This window comes from Mesitornis unicolor, unplaced genomic scaffold (assembly GCF_000695765.1).
Source record: "Mesitornis unicolor isolate BGI_N332 unplaced genomic scaffold, ASM69576v1 scaffold12291, whole genome shotgun sequence".
NCBI classification, from domain to species: Eukaryota; Metazoa; Chordata; class Aves; order Mesitornithiformes; family Mesitornithidae; genus Mesitornis; species Mesitornis unicolor.
This window is the reverse complement of record NW_010164671.1, coordinates 139,250-155,803: the sequence shown is the minus strand read 5'-3', so window position 1 is coordinate 155,803 and position 16,554 is coordinate 139,250. Positions and strand designations below refer to the sequence as shown.

At 42.6% G+C, this 16,554-nt stretch overlaps 1 protein-coding gene across 1 annotated transcript in view; it reads left to right on the top strand.

The window, feature by feature from the left end:
• Window positions 1-1,628: 1,628 nt before the first annotated feature.
• The window catches only part of AGBL1 (ATP/GTP binding protein-like 1), a gene marked incomplete at its 3' end in the record, with an annotated part of 138,929 nt that continues 124,003 nt past the window's right edge, over window positions 1,629-16,554 (top strand). Inside the window, exons 1-5 of the mRNA XM_010194396.1 lie at window positions 1,629-1,682; window positions 3,494-3,557; window positions 4,875-5,021; window positions 6,170-6,301; window positions 8,381-8,474. Coding sequence (XP_010192698.1) covers window positions 1,629-1,682; window positions 3,494-3,557; window positions 4,875-5,021; window positions 6,170-6,301; window positions 8,381-8,474 — 491 coding nt within the window. The remainder of the gene's footprint in view (window positions 1,683-3,493; window positions 3,558-4,874; window positions 5,022-6,169; window positions 6,302-8,380; window positions 8,475-16,554) is intronic.

Here is a 16,554-nt window from a genome sequence, read left to right as displayed (position 1 = left end):
GTATAGATGTTGTATCCAACATTTGTAAGTGCTGGCAGGGAAGGAAAATATTTAGCAAGGGGAATTTTAGTTCTCTCTTTGCTTATGGTTTGTTCTTGAACTGTCAGGCATCTTTCAATAAAAATAACTAATGTGTTTATTTTAACCAGAGCTGGGTATGTAATTTGCATTAAAGAAATTACTCTATTCATCTTTTTTAGATCAGGCACAAATTGTGATTTTCTCGTTTGTACTTACTGTTCAAAAAGATTTACTGAATAATTTTTTATGAATGAATTTGTTGGCAATTCATCCACAAACAGTTTGGTATGGGTATTAATTTAGATAATTTATTCTAATAGATTTCAGCGTCCAAATTTCTTTGATGATTTTGAAAATCTCAAGCTAATTAGTCAAAATCTGAGCTGTGTCTTTTCAATGGGCAAGTTGCCATCTTGCAAGACAACAGCAACTTTAGGCTTGTTTTTTCTGTGTTGTCTTGCTATTACACATTGGAGAGATGCTGTTCTGCAGTATTCTCTGTTATTCAGTGGGGCCACTAAAGTTAGTGGAAAATATGTTAGAATTTGTAATGGGACTGGGGTTTTATCCACTGCTTCAGCAAATACACAAATCAGCCAATTCCCTCCCTAGTGTGCTGCAGGAAGGGGAACAGTGGGGCACAAACACAGAGTTTCGGTGTTAAAATATCAAGAATAAATACTCAGGTAAAATATTTGGCAATATCACCGAGTTCTAATTTGCACATTTTAAAGGTTGATCTTTCGTGTCCTCTCAAGTTCTTTGTTCGCCTGAGTCCCTAGATAAAGCACATGGAAAGTCAGAGGATATCTTATGTCATCACTATTTGTGTTAATGGCTTAGGAAACCCACAATCCAATCAGTTAAAATAAACAGCCCAGTGTAATAGGAGCATAAATCAATGAAGACTTCATTACTGAAACCTTAATGTGTAATCCATCCACCTACAGAGGAAAGGGATACTGAGAGGCAGCAAGACAAAACCAGAGGACAGTCTGATTTAGGCAACCCTGATATTTAAAAAGGTGCTGAGAACAGTAACTCTTCCTGGAGTCAGTAAATTTCATGGATACTCATCACTCCTGACAGCCTGCCCACAACTATTAAGTCCCTATGCTAAAAAATGCCAAGAAACTCTTGGGATGAGAGCTCATATTGCTCTTTGTTTGCTCTGAATTTACTGGAAGACTTCAGACAGCTCCATACCAGGGACAAATGGACAAAGACGGGAATTAGCAAGATTAACCTATGACTGAAACTATGTGAGCTACTGAAAAGTAACAGTGTTCAGAACTGCTCTGCCCCTGCTGCAGACTTTCTCTCTCTGTGCTCTCTGGAGCCAGTAACATGAATTTGGGCCCCTTTTCTAAGATGAGAGTGGCAATAATTGGTGAACCGTGAGTTACTGGATTTCATTGAAGCCACGTATTCTGTTTGTCTTGGCTCTGAAAGAAGCAGTAATCCCATCATACCAAGCCTTTTGATTTCAACATGGTTCATAAAAGGGCTGAACTTGTATGTTCAGTGCAGAGATCTCTGCTTGCTGAGTTAATGTAGTAACGAACAGAAACAGCAGGATCTCGCTCCGGGCATGGGCAAGCTCTGAGATGGCGATGAGACATTCATTTTTCCTGTGGATTTTAGCTAACAACAAAAGTAAGGTGAGTCTTTAGAAAGGCAGCAGTGCTCATAGACCCTCCTCCCCCGAGTTCCCTGTTTCAGAAGTGATTCTCTGCTTATTTTCTCCAATCTCTCATCCTCATTTGATTCCTCTTTCATCCTTCCCCTGACCACATCTTGTTCTTTTGTTTCACTCCCCTGCTGATATTCTTGTCCCTGTTCTCAGTTACACCAGCATGAAATGTGTATTGAGCAGTTAAAGTTTGGAAGCACTGATAATCAATGATAACCAGTATGATGGGTATTCTGGTTTTCAGATATTTGGCGTTGTCTTTGTTAATATTTATATTTTAAAAAGAAATCTAAGAATACATTATGTTAATGATACAGAAGTTATTAAACACCAGCACTAGTGTAGATACTGCATGCCAAAGACGGCATCTATAATTTGCCAATACAGGAGATTTGGTTGAAGAGAGCTGCCAAGCATCCCATAGGAGCTCTGCAACAGAGGAGGAAACCCAGTTCTCCAGGCTGACAGTCCCCTGCTCCGACTGTGACCACTGACCTTTTCCCTGCTTCACTCCCATGTCTCAATGTGTACCCTCCACAACCATAACAGAGGAGGAAGGAGCATGATATTCAGCTCTCTGATTACCTGCATAATCCTCAGTGCCATGTCAGCTTGTGCTGTGACTTTAGCAGGGATCAATTGGAAAAAAATTGCATTAATACAGTTATTACAGATCTGAAATAGATTTGCTTAATATTCTTTCTGGAGTTTCTTTTTGCTAGGTGTTACTTCTCAATTCCTTGTCTTAAATATTCAGTTGTATAATGTTAAATATGTCAGAGAATAGTTGAATCAATTTGGCTGGTAAAATGATCCCATATATCCAGAATGCATACTAGTAGGTTAAGTTTCTGAAGCACTTCAACACTGAGAAATATAGGAGCCATATATTTGTAAGATATTATCCTGTTGTAATAATTTAATGGAAGATAAAGTGATTCCATTACAGTTAATGTGATTCTGAGGTTCTTCAGGATCAAGGCTACATAAACGCAAGCTTTCTATTGTTTTGAAAATTTGTATTGGGTTGTCTTGTATCTGTATGAAAATTAAGAGATCCAGAACTTAACCCAAATCCCTCATATGAGGGAGCAGTGCAGACTGGTGATCAATTCTTCAGTCTCATCAGTGAAATCTGGTTGAAGAAGGATTAAAGAAGGGGTCTAGTGTGTCACACAGATGGATGGTAGATATCATGTGTTTCCTTCTCCTCAAGTACAATGTACCTTGTTTCCTCTAGTGCAAAATTTAAAGTGAATCTAAAGCAGGACGTGTGATGTCAAGGTAAGGTGCTTACTTGGTCTTGATTGAAAATAAGTTTAGGGCAGCTTTCTGCACCCCGAATTCCAGCCTTCCACGTGGTTGTAGCTGCAAAGCTGTAAAGACAAGAGAATTTGTATAATTTAAGGATGTTCTTCTTCATCTGCCAGTAATAAAGGATGCTGCCATTGAACACCACTCCCACTTTTGTGTGATGCAGAACTACCTTAACTTTGAGGCAGCCAGACCAAACCAAAAGAGAGATTTAATTTAGAATTTATATGTAAATTCTGCAGAAATGCTACTGTGTATTAAATATTGTGTGGTATGATCAGTATGTCTGTCTGAGGCTTTTAAAATGTGTTATCAGCATGATTCCACATATTCACTGATCAGATCGCATGAAAAGTACTCAATATCCAAACAGGGATCTCGGTGCCTCTGTACTGCATGATGCACTGTAGCATGGAGTTCATTGTTCTGAATTGATCCCTGAATTTGTGTGTGTTTCCATTTCAGAGCTCCTGTGACAGGGATGTCATCCTGAATATTCTCGGTGTCCTCACTGATCTGCTTTCTCTGGGTAAGGAAGAAAAGCTCAGGCAATGCTTGTGAGTCAGGGGCAGAAAGAAGGTCCTCAAACAGGTCAGGGGATTCATTCCTGTATAAACTTGGCCAGGTGTTTGCAAAGTGAACAAAATGAGAATTGTACCTATAGATCAGCAGTCCTTTACACTTGTGTTTGGAAAACTGAGCTTTTCCAGTAAGCTAAAGAGGAAAAAAAATTAACAAACACAGAAAGTCTCCATTATGTTTAGTTTAAAAGATGACTGTGAGTTTCAAGGTATCTCGCAATCCCTGGCAGTCAACCACTGGAAATGTTCACCAGTGTCATTGGAGAGAGGCCTGTGACGCAGGGAGAGGAGTGTGAATTCCCAGAGCACGGGGACTCCCTAATAGAGAGAATTCAGCACCTCCCCAAAAGCCATCTCCACCTCGGAGCTGCAGGGAAGGTGTGTTGCTGCATGTGCCCAAGCCACGTGAAAAAATAAGTGAATTGGCAAAAGAAGCGAAAGAATAATTCTATTATTTTCTTGTTCCACCTCAAAAACTACATTTGCTAAACAATAAACAATAAACCCCACCGAGCTGCAGGGGCTGCATCGGTGAGTGCTGGAGCCTCCTGCAATCTCTACTCCTCAGAGTCCCACTGCAGATGTTGTCCATCCAGCTGGGCCTCTCTTGTGAAGCCCTGCAGTGCTGTTCCTCAGCTAGATGAAGGATGGCCTACATGGAGCACAGGAGGCACTGTCTCACCTCTGGGAGCTGAACATGCGGCTTCCTCCAATCATGGACCGAAGTGGCTGCTGAAGTCACCCATGGATCAATGTTTGTTGACACAGTGGGGCTCACAGGATTAACGTGTGGTTTCTTTGGAGACCTAGATTTGTTTGAAAGCTGTCTCCAAAGCTTCCCTGGGATTCCTTTTCATTTGGCAGAAGCCTGCTGCAGCTTTAGTCCTTTGCTTGTTTAATTTCCAGTATCTAAGAAAAGATCACTGAGCTTTCTGCTCCTTTGAAATCTGTTGGTGTCTCTGCTTATTCCTCTCTGCTGCATTTCAGTCCACAATGAAAAACTTCTGCAGGACTTGGGTTTGTAAAGATAACGACTGCCAAAGCAAGAGGCAGCAGAGTGCGTAGTTTCACCATACAGCCATAAAGCCTTGTCTCCAGGCCAGGTGCACTTGAGATCCACAGTCAGCTCTGAAAATGCCCTTGGGTTTATAGCAGTAAAACACCATTGGAAGGCCATTGTTGCTTTGTGTGCTGGGAGTGAGTGTTTGCAATAGCTGTGGCTCAGGGAAGGATGCTCTGAGCAGAGTCTCTCCTCTTTTCCCCAGGGACTGGCCGGAGAATCCAGTATGTGATCAGCAAAGGGGGCAGTGAAGCTCTGCTGCAGGCTCTCACCATCGCTGCCCAGACCGAGCCACTTGACCACAGCACCCTCCTGCCCCTGCTTCGCTTGCTGGCCAGGATTGGCCAAAGAGGTACTGCTGAGCGGTGGGGGACTTCTTGGATGAGGGGCTCAAAACTAACAGGCAGCCCCAGAAATAATCAGCACTAGGATGTGCCCGATTGACAGCTGTCAGTTTATTTTTGGAGTGTGCAGCTTGCCTGTGGTTTGGCCAGGTAGAGCTCCTGCAACCCCCTCCTTGCCTACCATGCCTTCCCAGGTGCCTCTGTACAACAGGTATGACCTCATGAGGTTGTGCAAGGTCCTGTGCCTGGGTCAGGACGACTCTTGTAATCAGTACAGGCTGGGGGATGAAAGGATGGAGAGCAGGCCTGTCAGGAAGGACCTGGGGATACTGGTGAATGTAAAGGTGGACGTGAGCCGGCAATGTGCACTTGCAGCCCAGACTGCCAACCATACCCTGGGCTGCATAGCAAGGGAGGGGATTCTTGCTCTCTACTCCACTCTGGTGAGACCCCACCTGGAGTACTGTCTCCAGCTCTGGGGTCTTCAGCACAGGAAACACGTGGACCTGTTGGAGTGCATCCAGAAGGCGGCCACAAAAATCATCAGTGGGATGGAGCACCTCTCCTGTGAGGAAAGGCTGAGAGAGTTGGAGTTGTTTCACCTGGAGAACAGAAGGCTCCAGGGAGACCTTACTGTGGCCTTTCAGTACTTAAAGGGGGCTTATAAGTTGGGGACAGAATTTTAGTAAGGTCTGTCGTGATAGGACAAGGAGTGATGGTTTTAAACTAAAAGAGTGTACATTCAGACTAAACATAAGAATTTTTTTAATGATGAGTATGAAACACCAGAACAGGTTGCCCGGAGCGGTGATAGATGCCCCATCCCTGGAACCTTTCAAGGTCAGGTTGGACAGGGCTCTAAGTAACTTGATCTAGTGGAAGATTTCCCTGCTTCTTGCAGGGGAGGTGGAGTAGATGACCTTTAAAGGTCCCTTCCAACCCAAACCACTTTATGATTCTATGATTTGTATGTGGTGACTCTAGGTAAATCCCATGTTTTCCGGTTTTCAGTGAGAATAATGCTGATTTAACTCAATGATACATTTGAATGCCTTTGTTATGAGATCCTGGGTTATAAGATTTGGTGCAAATATGTTTAGCACTGCTACAGAGACCTGGTCTTTGTAATAGTTTGGTTCTTATTTGCTATTCACAGATAGGAAATTTGGGCTGAAAGTGCAGAAGGCAGAAGCAACTGATACAATACTGAGTTTGGCAAGAAGAAACCTGGGCCACCACCTGCACCTTACACACTGCCTCTGGGTCCTGCGGGTTTGTGCTTCTAACAGTGAGTGGATTTTCCTCTTTTCCTCTGTGTAACAGACAAATGTCTCACTATTGATCCTCTGAGCAGCTCCACTAGGGAGGAAAGTATGGATGGAGAAACAGAAGGAGAGAGAAACCAGTTACTCATTCGAGGTCCCTCAGGAAGTACATATTAGATCCTGGTCTTCTGAGTAGCATCCTCCCACTCCATGCATTCTCCCAGCCTTTCCTCTTTGGCACTGACCTCATATTAAATGATTCAAGCAGTGGGATTTCCAGTATCTTTCAGGATCATTACAGATTCATACAGGCTTTCCCTGCTATAGAGCACTGAGTTTGTCAGCACAAATTTCTCTTTGCTCACTCTAACCCTTTCCTCTCCCTCCCCACATTCCTCACCCAGCAAATAATTTTTGACAGCCGTCCTGTCTGCAGTCTGCTATATGCATCCTAAGATTTAGCACTGCTGGCGCCCAGCCCTGCAGGTCTCTTCTATCTATACAGGAGCTAGCTTCATGCAATGGGCTTCCTCAGGCAAGCAGCCAAGCCTCAACATTCAACCCCTCTCCCAGTGATAAGAAGTATTTGAAAGGCTGAGTGTGACTGAAAATGCAGCCAAGGCCAGAAGCTGAAACGTGCCTTTATTTGCGTTTCACAGCTGTGTAGTGACCCTGTACTGCCTCACACCCAAAACGATCATCTACACCCTTCCCTGCTCCCTGCTTCTGTGCACTTGCATCCCCATTCACCTGCAGTTTTTGCAGAGGTTTTAGGGTGCATACTGTATCCTGGCCTCATTTCTGTTAATGTCAGACTCCTGAATCCCACCCCTGCTTCTTCACTGGAGCATCTCTGTTACTCTCCAAGTATCTCCAGCACTCTCCAGATGTGCTTCCTCCTTCCATGACTGACTTTGACTCTATGAACTCTCGGCCCAGCTGGGAAGCTGCAGGGGATGTTAGGTGGTCTAACTAGGAGATTACGTGTTCCCAACCTTAAAAATTGTTTTTATGGAGTGGAAATAGAAAGGACCCAAAAGCATATAAAATTCTGAGAGCACTTAGGTATGAAAGCAGAGAAGATGAGTCCTTGTCACAATCTCACACACCGGTTCTTTGCTCCAGGTCACTCCCTTCGCAATCTCTGCCACCAGTTGTGTGTGGCAGCCCACATCTCGCTCCAGGGCAGGATGAACTCAAGCAGCCTTGTCCATTGCCCTGTCTCTAATGAATTATCAGCTAGTGTAACAGTAGCTGGCAAGCCTTGCAAAGCTTTCCATCACAGGACAGCTTGGCAGGGACATGGTAGGACTGCAGCAGTGATGGGCCCTCTGGCAGCAATGCGATGACCACTGGGAGATATTTACAAAACAGCCAAAACACAGCAGTGGGCAGGCAGCCAGGTCTACCTCTGGCTGCTCTTGATTACCGATCCTTTCACCCTGTTTGCTTGCATTTAAAATTTCAGGGCTGCATTCATCCCTTCTTTACACAGAAAATCTGCCTTATAGTGGGGAGGCCTGTCTAAGTGTTTAGTTTATGGATTGGGCATTTTTGGGATTGATTGCAATATCTTTCTGTAAAAGTTCCCAGTGTGTTAGCAAGTAAAGGATTAAAGGTAAAATTGGCCTAGCTGAAATTAAGCTGCATTCAGAAGCACCCCTCCCAAAAAAACCCACTTCCATACTACTGAATAATAGCACAGAAAGAAAACTCTGCCCTTTGTGCCCCCATGAAATAAACCATCCTCAGGGAGCTGTCTGGGGAAAATGCAGGCTGAATTTAAGTCATGTCATTTTGCTGGGAAATGACCCTATTTAACTATGATTTGTTCTCTGAAGAGTGCAATATTTACAGGAAAAGGAGCTTTGGGGAACTGCAGGATTTGAGATCTGGTATTGCTGATCTTGGCTCAGGTTGTGTCCACAGACAGCTTCATGCTTCAGTTTCTGTGTTCATAAAATGGCCTGTGAAGTCCAGTTGGGAGCCCAGAGAAATCTGCTCATAGCCCCAAGGGCAGCTACTCCCTTCCCCACATCACCTCTAAACACAGTCTCACAGACTGCTTCAGGTCTGACTGTTTTTCTCTTTTATTGGCCCAGTTACCACAGGAACCACACTTGGTGTCAATGGAGCCCTGGAGCTGCTTTTCAAAGTCATCACCCCCTACAGCAAGAGACACGTCAGGACGGTCAGGTAGGCAGTAGCCTCCAGGGAACTCATCTTTCCAGGACAGCAAGAAATAAAATTTTGGTTCCACTTGAAGAGGCAAAGAAATCAGAAATGGTTGCACAATTTCCACTCACTTTAAATCTGCAGGGTTTTTTTAAGAGGTAGAAATAGTTCCCTGAACGACAGGTTAATGCTGTGATTCATCATATGATTCATGCTGGTGGCCATTTATTTGTAGTGTACCCTACACAGTGATGGCAGTTTGATTGCAAGGTATCGTCCCTAGTTTCCCAGTCAGAACTAGATTTTGAGAAGCCTGTGCTGGCAGCAGACAAAGTGCTCCTGCCTACCCCTTAGCAAGAACCTTCTGCCACCACCAGCCTGGCGGCAGATACCATGGCATCATGGCAGTGCTGCCTCATCTTCCCTTTGCAGACATTTGTCACCAGGTCATTGTGATATTTTTGAAGTATGACCGTTCTTACTAGTATTAATCTGGGTCTGGTTTTAAGCCCATTCCAAATATTTCAAATAGTTTTTTTCTGAAGACAGCAAGTCTGTTTTATATCTCCATCTTAATGCTGAACATTAGTCCACATTCTGACCACGTCCTCAGATGCCTTTCAAGGCAAACTCTGTAATGTGGAAAACATCCACAGAAGGACATAACACATTTCTGTGCCTTACTCATTACAAACAGGAGGAAGGATTTACTGCTATGACCTGTGCCCACACAATCATATTTGCTTAAGCAACGCAGAACTTGCCAGTCCTCCCCCTTAGACAGGCAATGCCTTGTGAGGCACACAGTCCCTACTTTGTTCATGCACGTCTCAGCAAGGACATGGCAACATTCAGTTGGTTTTGGCTTCTGCATGGACCTGACATGGATGTGGTTCACAGCTGGTGATTACTGAGGACGTAGCTTTAGGTTGAGCATCGTGTGTAGGTGAGAAGTGGATGCACAGACATGGAACAGTTTGACCACTACTTGCTTAGCTGCGGTTGACGTGAGGGCTAGTCTCTCTGGATGAGGGCACCAGTAAATAATGTTCATCCTGCTGTTACCATCAAAGACTGATACCAGTTCTCCCAATATCACCAGTTACACAATACATTGCATGGGAAGGAATTTGAATTAATTTCCACTCAGTACAAATGATGAACTTGCACGTCAGCACATGGTACTGTTGTTTGCTCAATGCAGCTTTCTTCCAGCTCTTCTGCCTACATGTCAAAACCAAATTGAACAGTTTGCTTTGCTAAATAAGATACAGAGTGGGCCCAGCAGACACACAACTTCCTGCAGCTGCCTTGTTAATGGAAGCAAATTCACTTTTGCCTGCATTTTTGGCTTTCTAGTATAGTGCTAAGTGCCTGTAACTGCTTCACATCTTCACTTCACTCTTAGGCAGATTACCTCTATGTGGTCTGTCCAAAAATATGATGCCAGGATGTTTCCTGCACAGAGGTTTGAGTATTACCCAACTCAAAGAATATTATCACTAGGATATTATTCCTAGGAGGTCTGAGCATCCTCCAAGATTCCCCTCAGGCCTCATGTTTAACTTCAGCCTTTCAGACTCAGAGAGACTGGAGAACTGCTTTGTGTATGACAGGGGTGCCCAGGATGAGTTAGACCCAGAGCTGAGCCTGTCTTCCAAGACAGCCAAAAGTGATTGATAGGTCCATGCCTGTGCTAAACTAAGTAAGCAAATTCCACTCAATTCCATGGTGTCCTTCCTATGCAAGCATTGGCTGTGATTAGACCAGTGTTAGTCTTGCTTCTGTGATAGCCTCATAGGTCAGGATCTGTGTGTAATGGGTTGTGGGCCTGTATCAGTTCTCCATTTAGCAATGGGACTGGCCACATAAAGGTGTTTTAAATTAATTTTGTGCAAAGCTGCTTTTACCATTCACTGTTTTCTCTAAGGGAAATGGAAAACTTGGTATCTGTCACACACATCTAGCATGGCTTTTTGCTGAGATTCATTTGGAGATGCAGCAAATGCTGCTGAGGGTTGCTGTTATGTAGGTTGTAAAGTGGTCTGGAATACTCACTTCTAAGCAAAAAGGGAAAGACATAGCCTTCAGAGAAACACAATGATTCCAGATCGTTAACGTGCAATATTTGAGTTTTTCTTCCTTTTATCTGATGTACAATAATTGTTTTGAACTCTTCCGTGGACCTTATTTTTCCATTTGGGGGACACACACAACAGAAAATGCAAACTCAAAATTTCCCTCAATAAAACTTCATTTTTTTTTGCTAATAAGCCATTTTATTTATTGATGAAAAGCTTGGTTTTATTTTCCCTTTGACCAAAAAAAAGCTATCGTATACATTAATTTTTCTCTACCTGAGTTTTCTCATTGCTAGTTCAGTTTCCTAATTTCCTTTTTTTCCTAAACTATTTGTGCTCTTCTTAAAACATGTTTGTATGAGTGTGAGGATAAAATCTTTCCTGGGACCTAACGCACAAAGGTGATTTGGCTCCCACCTGCACTTGGTTTAACGAGCAAGAGCCATAAACCAGCTGAAGCCTGGTAGCCACTCAGCTGGCCCGCCTAGGGCTCAAAGCTGCTTGCTTCATTTAATAACTAGGAGCAGCTGAGAAAGTCAATGGCTCAGTGGAGACAGTCTGTTTTACATCAGAAGGAGCACACAAACATGTTTCGTTTAAAAAAAAATGCTTACAACCTATTTAAAGGCACTGGCTTCTTACTATTTAGTAGGGATTGTGCTTGCTTGCAGTCTGTCTGGAGTCACTGTTCTCTCTGGGGAAAATGGCTTCAAGAGATGCTGTTGACAAGAATTTGGGTCCTGAGACCAGAAGTCCAGACTGCAGTGTGGGTTACAGATCTTCTTTCTCAGCATTAGCAAATGCTTAGGATAGCTTTGGTCTGAAAATCCCAGGCATCTTTACAGTTCATCAGAAAATGGAGGTGGATACATATGAAAATGTCTTTCTATTTTTTGAGCTGCTCTCATTAAAAATTTTTAAGATGATTGGGGGAGGAAGATTATGGATGGTTTTCTGAGATGAAGAGAAAGAATAAAAAGAGATCATGTTCTTTGTTTAGTTTTTCATGTGTTCCTGGTCAACTAACGCTAGTGTTGCTCTTCCCAAAGTTGCTGTGCCTATGCTGAAATCTGGAGTAGGTTATTTTGGTGCAGATAGTTGGTAACAAAAACATCTGTTTCCTTTTGGTTGTCAGGATTATCAATATATAGGTTCTTGTAACTTGTCTATAGAGGAAAACTCCAATGTCCTCCCAGCAAGTCTCTGACCCTCCCTTTGTGTTTGCCCTTGATACCTTCTCTCTGCTTCATAACTACGTGCCACCATGATTTGCCTTGCTGCTGGAAAGGAACAGCTGGCAACTGTGGGGGCTGAGATTACCCATAATCTTTGATCAGCTGCCAGGAATGCAGCATCGAAAGTGCACCACTTCTCTGGTGGATACACCCGTGTTCTCCTGTCCTGGGCAGCAGCAGCACCAAGGTCACTTTAAGAATCTGCCCTGGAGAGTGCACTGTGAGAGCTATTTATTTAGCCAGCTAAGATGTGGAAACAAGATACATAGTTCTATTTATTTTTTCCCAATGGCAAAGCTCTGGGTTATTTAGAAATAGTCTCCCATGCTTCAGTTGACCCTCTCTGGGTGTGTGCCAAGTGGCTCTGATTCCCCTGAGAATGTGACTCATGGACTTTATTGGTCATAGTTAAGGATTTGAGGTCTGCAGGTTACTGGTGCCATAACAGTGTGGATCTCTCCAGGAGCACCCATATCTGAAGTAAAAGCCACATGAAAAAAATGTTAAACCCACTGAGGTTTAGAGAACTCTTGAGTTAAGCATGGTGAAATCCAAGCTAGATGGCAGCTCTAGACTGTCTTGCCCATAGCTCATGATGCTGTGCTACAGAAAAAGTTTTCCGATACCTTTTACAGGGGCAATTTAAATAAAGCCAGATGATGTTGTTTTTCTCAGTTCTGTTTATGTCAGTAGCTGGGATATCTGATATGCGTGTGTGTGGGATGCTCAGATCTTTACTCCATCAACACCTTCTTTAATGTGACATCTCTGATGTCCTCCAGAGTGCAATGAACCCTGCTTCTTTCACCTTCCACCTTACTTATTCCCCATGTGTTCTGTAGTTTCTACCCTCTTCCTTCTTTCCAGTGTCCCTTTCGACAACTTTGCTTATTTTTCCAACTTGTTCTGAGCGATGTTTGGATGTGTTGTGGGCAGATGGCTGTGGAACGTGACCGTGGCAGATGTTTGCTCTCCAGCCAGCCAGGAGCTGGGTCTCTTCTGCATGATTCTGTCTCCAAGTGCGGATGTCCTCTCCAGGCTGCTGGCAGGTCAGGCTGCTGGCTTTGAAGGCTGTGTATTGTCTGTGGCTACATGGTGTGCAGGCCTTTTCCAAGGCTCCTCAAGTTGAAGGTAGATTATCAAAATGAGCAAAAACGAACGTCCGGATCTTACGATTCTTTCATATAAGGAAGGTCTGTGTTTTAGAAAACTGCATATGAAGGTGTGACTTTTGTCTGAGTCGTTCCCTTTTTCTGTTGGTAAAAGGTTGGCAGGCAGTCTTACTTCTGCAGTTTTGTCAAAAGCAATTTAAAGAGTCTCTTAAAAGTCTTTGTTTCTCAAAGCTCTTTGAGTACATCTGTTTACCACACTGAGCAGAGATGGCTAATGGTAAGTGATCAGATAAACCTCATATGTGAGATTGCAACAAGAATGAGTATTTGTCAGAATTAAAAACTCTCTTTTGTGAATATTCACAAAACTTGGCTTTCTGCACTGGGGTGTTTCAGTAAAGTTTGACTACTTAATTAAAAGTGGAAAGTGAATAAAAAAGGTCTGGGAATGGCGCCAAATTAATTCAGTAGAAAATATGATATGCAGAAATTGTTTGCTGTTATTCATGTCCAGCATTGCCTACTTCAGACATTTGATCACAGTTCTTCGTATGTTTGGTGCTTACTGGATGGTCCTGGCTCCTCAACACTTGCTGATAATCTCCCTTTCCATTAAAGGGAGGAAATCCTCTCACGTAAATCTATTCCATCCGAGGTGGATATTCTCATATACTAAAGGAAAAAAGAAGCAAAGTTCTCTTCACCGGTATCAAATGTTTACCTCTAGAAACTTGAGGTGGCTTGGAAGTGCTGATTTCTGTCTGCTGACTGGAGGATGAGTCTAGAATGGGTAACTTGGAAGTAGCATGATGGGCATTTAAGGCTGGGTCAGGTAGATGGTTGTTGAGAGAGATTTGAAAAATGCAGAATAATGATGACACTGTTGCTATGGTCAGGAAGCAATTTCTATATCGTGTGTATCTGTCACAATGTGAGTGGGAAGGAAGATTTTTACTGGAGTATCGAAAGCAGAGCTCATGCAATGAAGAGATGAATGTCAAAGTGATCAAGAGAGCACAGCTAAAGCTAAAAGCCAAAAATCAGATGGGTCCATATTTAATCAGACATTGTGTGAGACTGAAAACAAAGGCCCTGAAAATGCTGAAGATATAAGTTAAGAGGCTGTATATTGCTTCAAAATAGGCTTTAAATATATGAATACATATACATTATTCTACTTTTCTAGAAACTTTCTTTTGTTTGAACAACTGAGGGTTTTTTTTCCATCCTGGAACTGGTGCTTTTGACGCAAGTAAAATGTGGGTATTGAGCTGCTGAAAAGTGACCAAGCTGCCGCATCAACAAATGCTTTTAAAAGTGATTTCCTGTGACCGTAACAACAACAGAAGAAATCAGAATGGCAGTGGGCTATGTCTGTTAGACAAAAAGAGAGGAGACGCGTAGCAGAGATGACCTGAATATTAGCATTATCTCTTCTGTTAAGAATGACGGAGAGACACATGGAAGAGATCCAACTGCAAACATGTCCTAGATCCAGTGAAGGCAGTTAGAGTTTCCTCAGCCTTGATCCTGGATAACTTCTTGCTGGTGGACCACCATACACGTTTGCTGCAATTTCATCTCCTGGATTATCCTAAACTTTCATCTGCTCTCTGCTTGAACAGAAGAACATGTTGCATGGCCATGGCCAGCCACTGTTTTGAAAATGAGAAGAAACTCAACACACCAACATGGTGACTAGTTCATCTGCAACCTGATATGGTAGCTGCTGCGTTGTTTTTGAGGAATGTTCCACATTCAGCTTCATGCCTTTGTTTATTGGGCAACGATTCCTGATAGAAGATCAAAAGCAAATCATCCTTAATACCTCTTGTTAGTCTGTGTTTTGCCATTAATCGTGTTGAACAATTTGGAAATTTAATTGGAAACTAACACACAATTCTACTGGAATGTGGTCAGAATTAATCAATGCTTAGTGCCTGCTTATTCTCAAATTGCTATTTGGTTCATTTGATCCCCGTAGAAAATTCACAGGAGGGGCTGAAATTTCTTTTGAGCTATGTCAAAGCTAAATGACATGCTTCCCATCTGGCCTTGATCTACATGGGTTTTAGCCTAGAATTCCTGCTAAATAAAACTGATAAATACTGTTCTAAATGAGATGATGCCAACAACAAGGGGAAAAGGGTTGTCTTTAAAATTCTTATTTATATCAAGTGTCTTTTCAACTTGACTAATATTTCAGATAACATGGAGCAGAGATGGGTACATCACTGAGTTGTAAATAAATCCTAGTGTTCAAATGGTCTTGGAGCCAAAGATGTCCTGGTCTTACTGAGTTCCTTCTCGTCTGTTCTTTTTATGGTCTGTATGGTTTCTCTCAAAGAATGACCTGTTCTAATATTAATAATAAGTTATAAAAATCTCATTTCAGACTGATGGTATCTCAGTGCTGCTTTGCAGAGTAAATAGAGTTGCATTATGAAATTGTACTTTACTGGCATTGTATCATTAATAGCAGTAGAAGAGAGAAATTGAAAAATTAAGAGGTAGAGGCAGGGGAGAAAAGAGATGCTTTCAGATGAGATTCGAAAATAGATGAAGAATTGATGAGGCAGAGAGGAATACCATGCACCCAGGTTGTTCCAGATGACTGGACAAACACGTTGCATACAGAAACCCTGGTGCCATCTCTTGGTAGCCTCTGGTATGGCAAGATTAAGCACAGACAGACCTACCTCTGTTGCTTAAAAAAATGGTGAATAACGCTATATAAAGAGAAATCCATTTCTAAGCTTAACTTGATATGTCATGTAAAGGGAGGAACTGGTTTATAAATGGAAACACTTAGTGATAGTGTTATTTTGAAAAGGAAGTTTGCTTTTTTCTTTTAGGTCTAGCTTATATTTTACTTCTATTTCAGGTAGAAGTAACAGTTTGGAAAAGGAAGAAATGCTTTCAAATTAAGTCCTTTCTTTTACTTGCCCATTATTTCTTCCCCTTTGAGCTGGTGGGTTATATTTGGAAAGAGAGCATGAGGGCACGTCGCTCCTGTTCTCAAGTTCTTGACTTTTCACACCCAGTGGCTATAGCAGATGCAATTCACGGCTGACCTCACGTGATGGCCGTGGGTATGTCTATACTGCAGGCAACTCTGTGCTTGTTGGGTGGGACAGTCTCTCCACCCTAGCTTTAATCTACCTCATTCTGCTAACAACTGTCAAGGTTTGCAGCAGGGCCTCTAGTGTGGGCTACCCAAGCTTCTTAGGACATATTATCCAGTTGGGAAGTATTATTCATGTTGCCATATCTGTCTCACTGTTGGTCTTTGTGCTAACTCGATTAAAGGTAACACTTGGGTGCCTCACTGCATTGCAATCCTGTTGTCTCTTAGAAGCTGACTGAGGTGTATCTCCCACGTAGCTGGAGAAACCACTGTCACTCCCAATCAAAGAGGAGGTAGGACTTGATTTCATGTATCAGTTGCATCTCAGAGTGTTTCCCAGAGTGAAATGAATTGTTAATTGCTAATGTTAGCAATGATTTCTTGTAGCTGAGTATTATAGTCACATAGAAGTATAAGTCAAGACTGGTGTGTACTGGTTGTGGTAAGCATTTTGTAAATAGCATAGAAGGAACAGAGTGGAATAAATGTGAATGAAAAATGAGAACAGAGCTAGAAGGATTACAAAATATTTTGCAATGTAGGAAG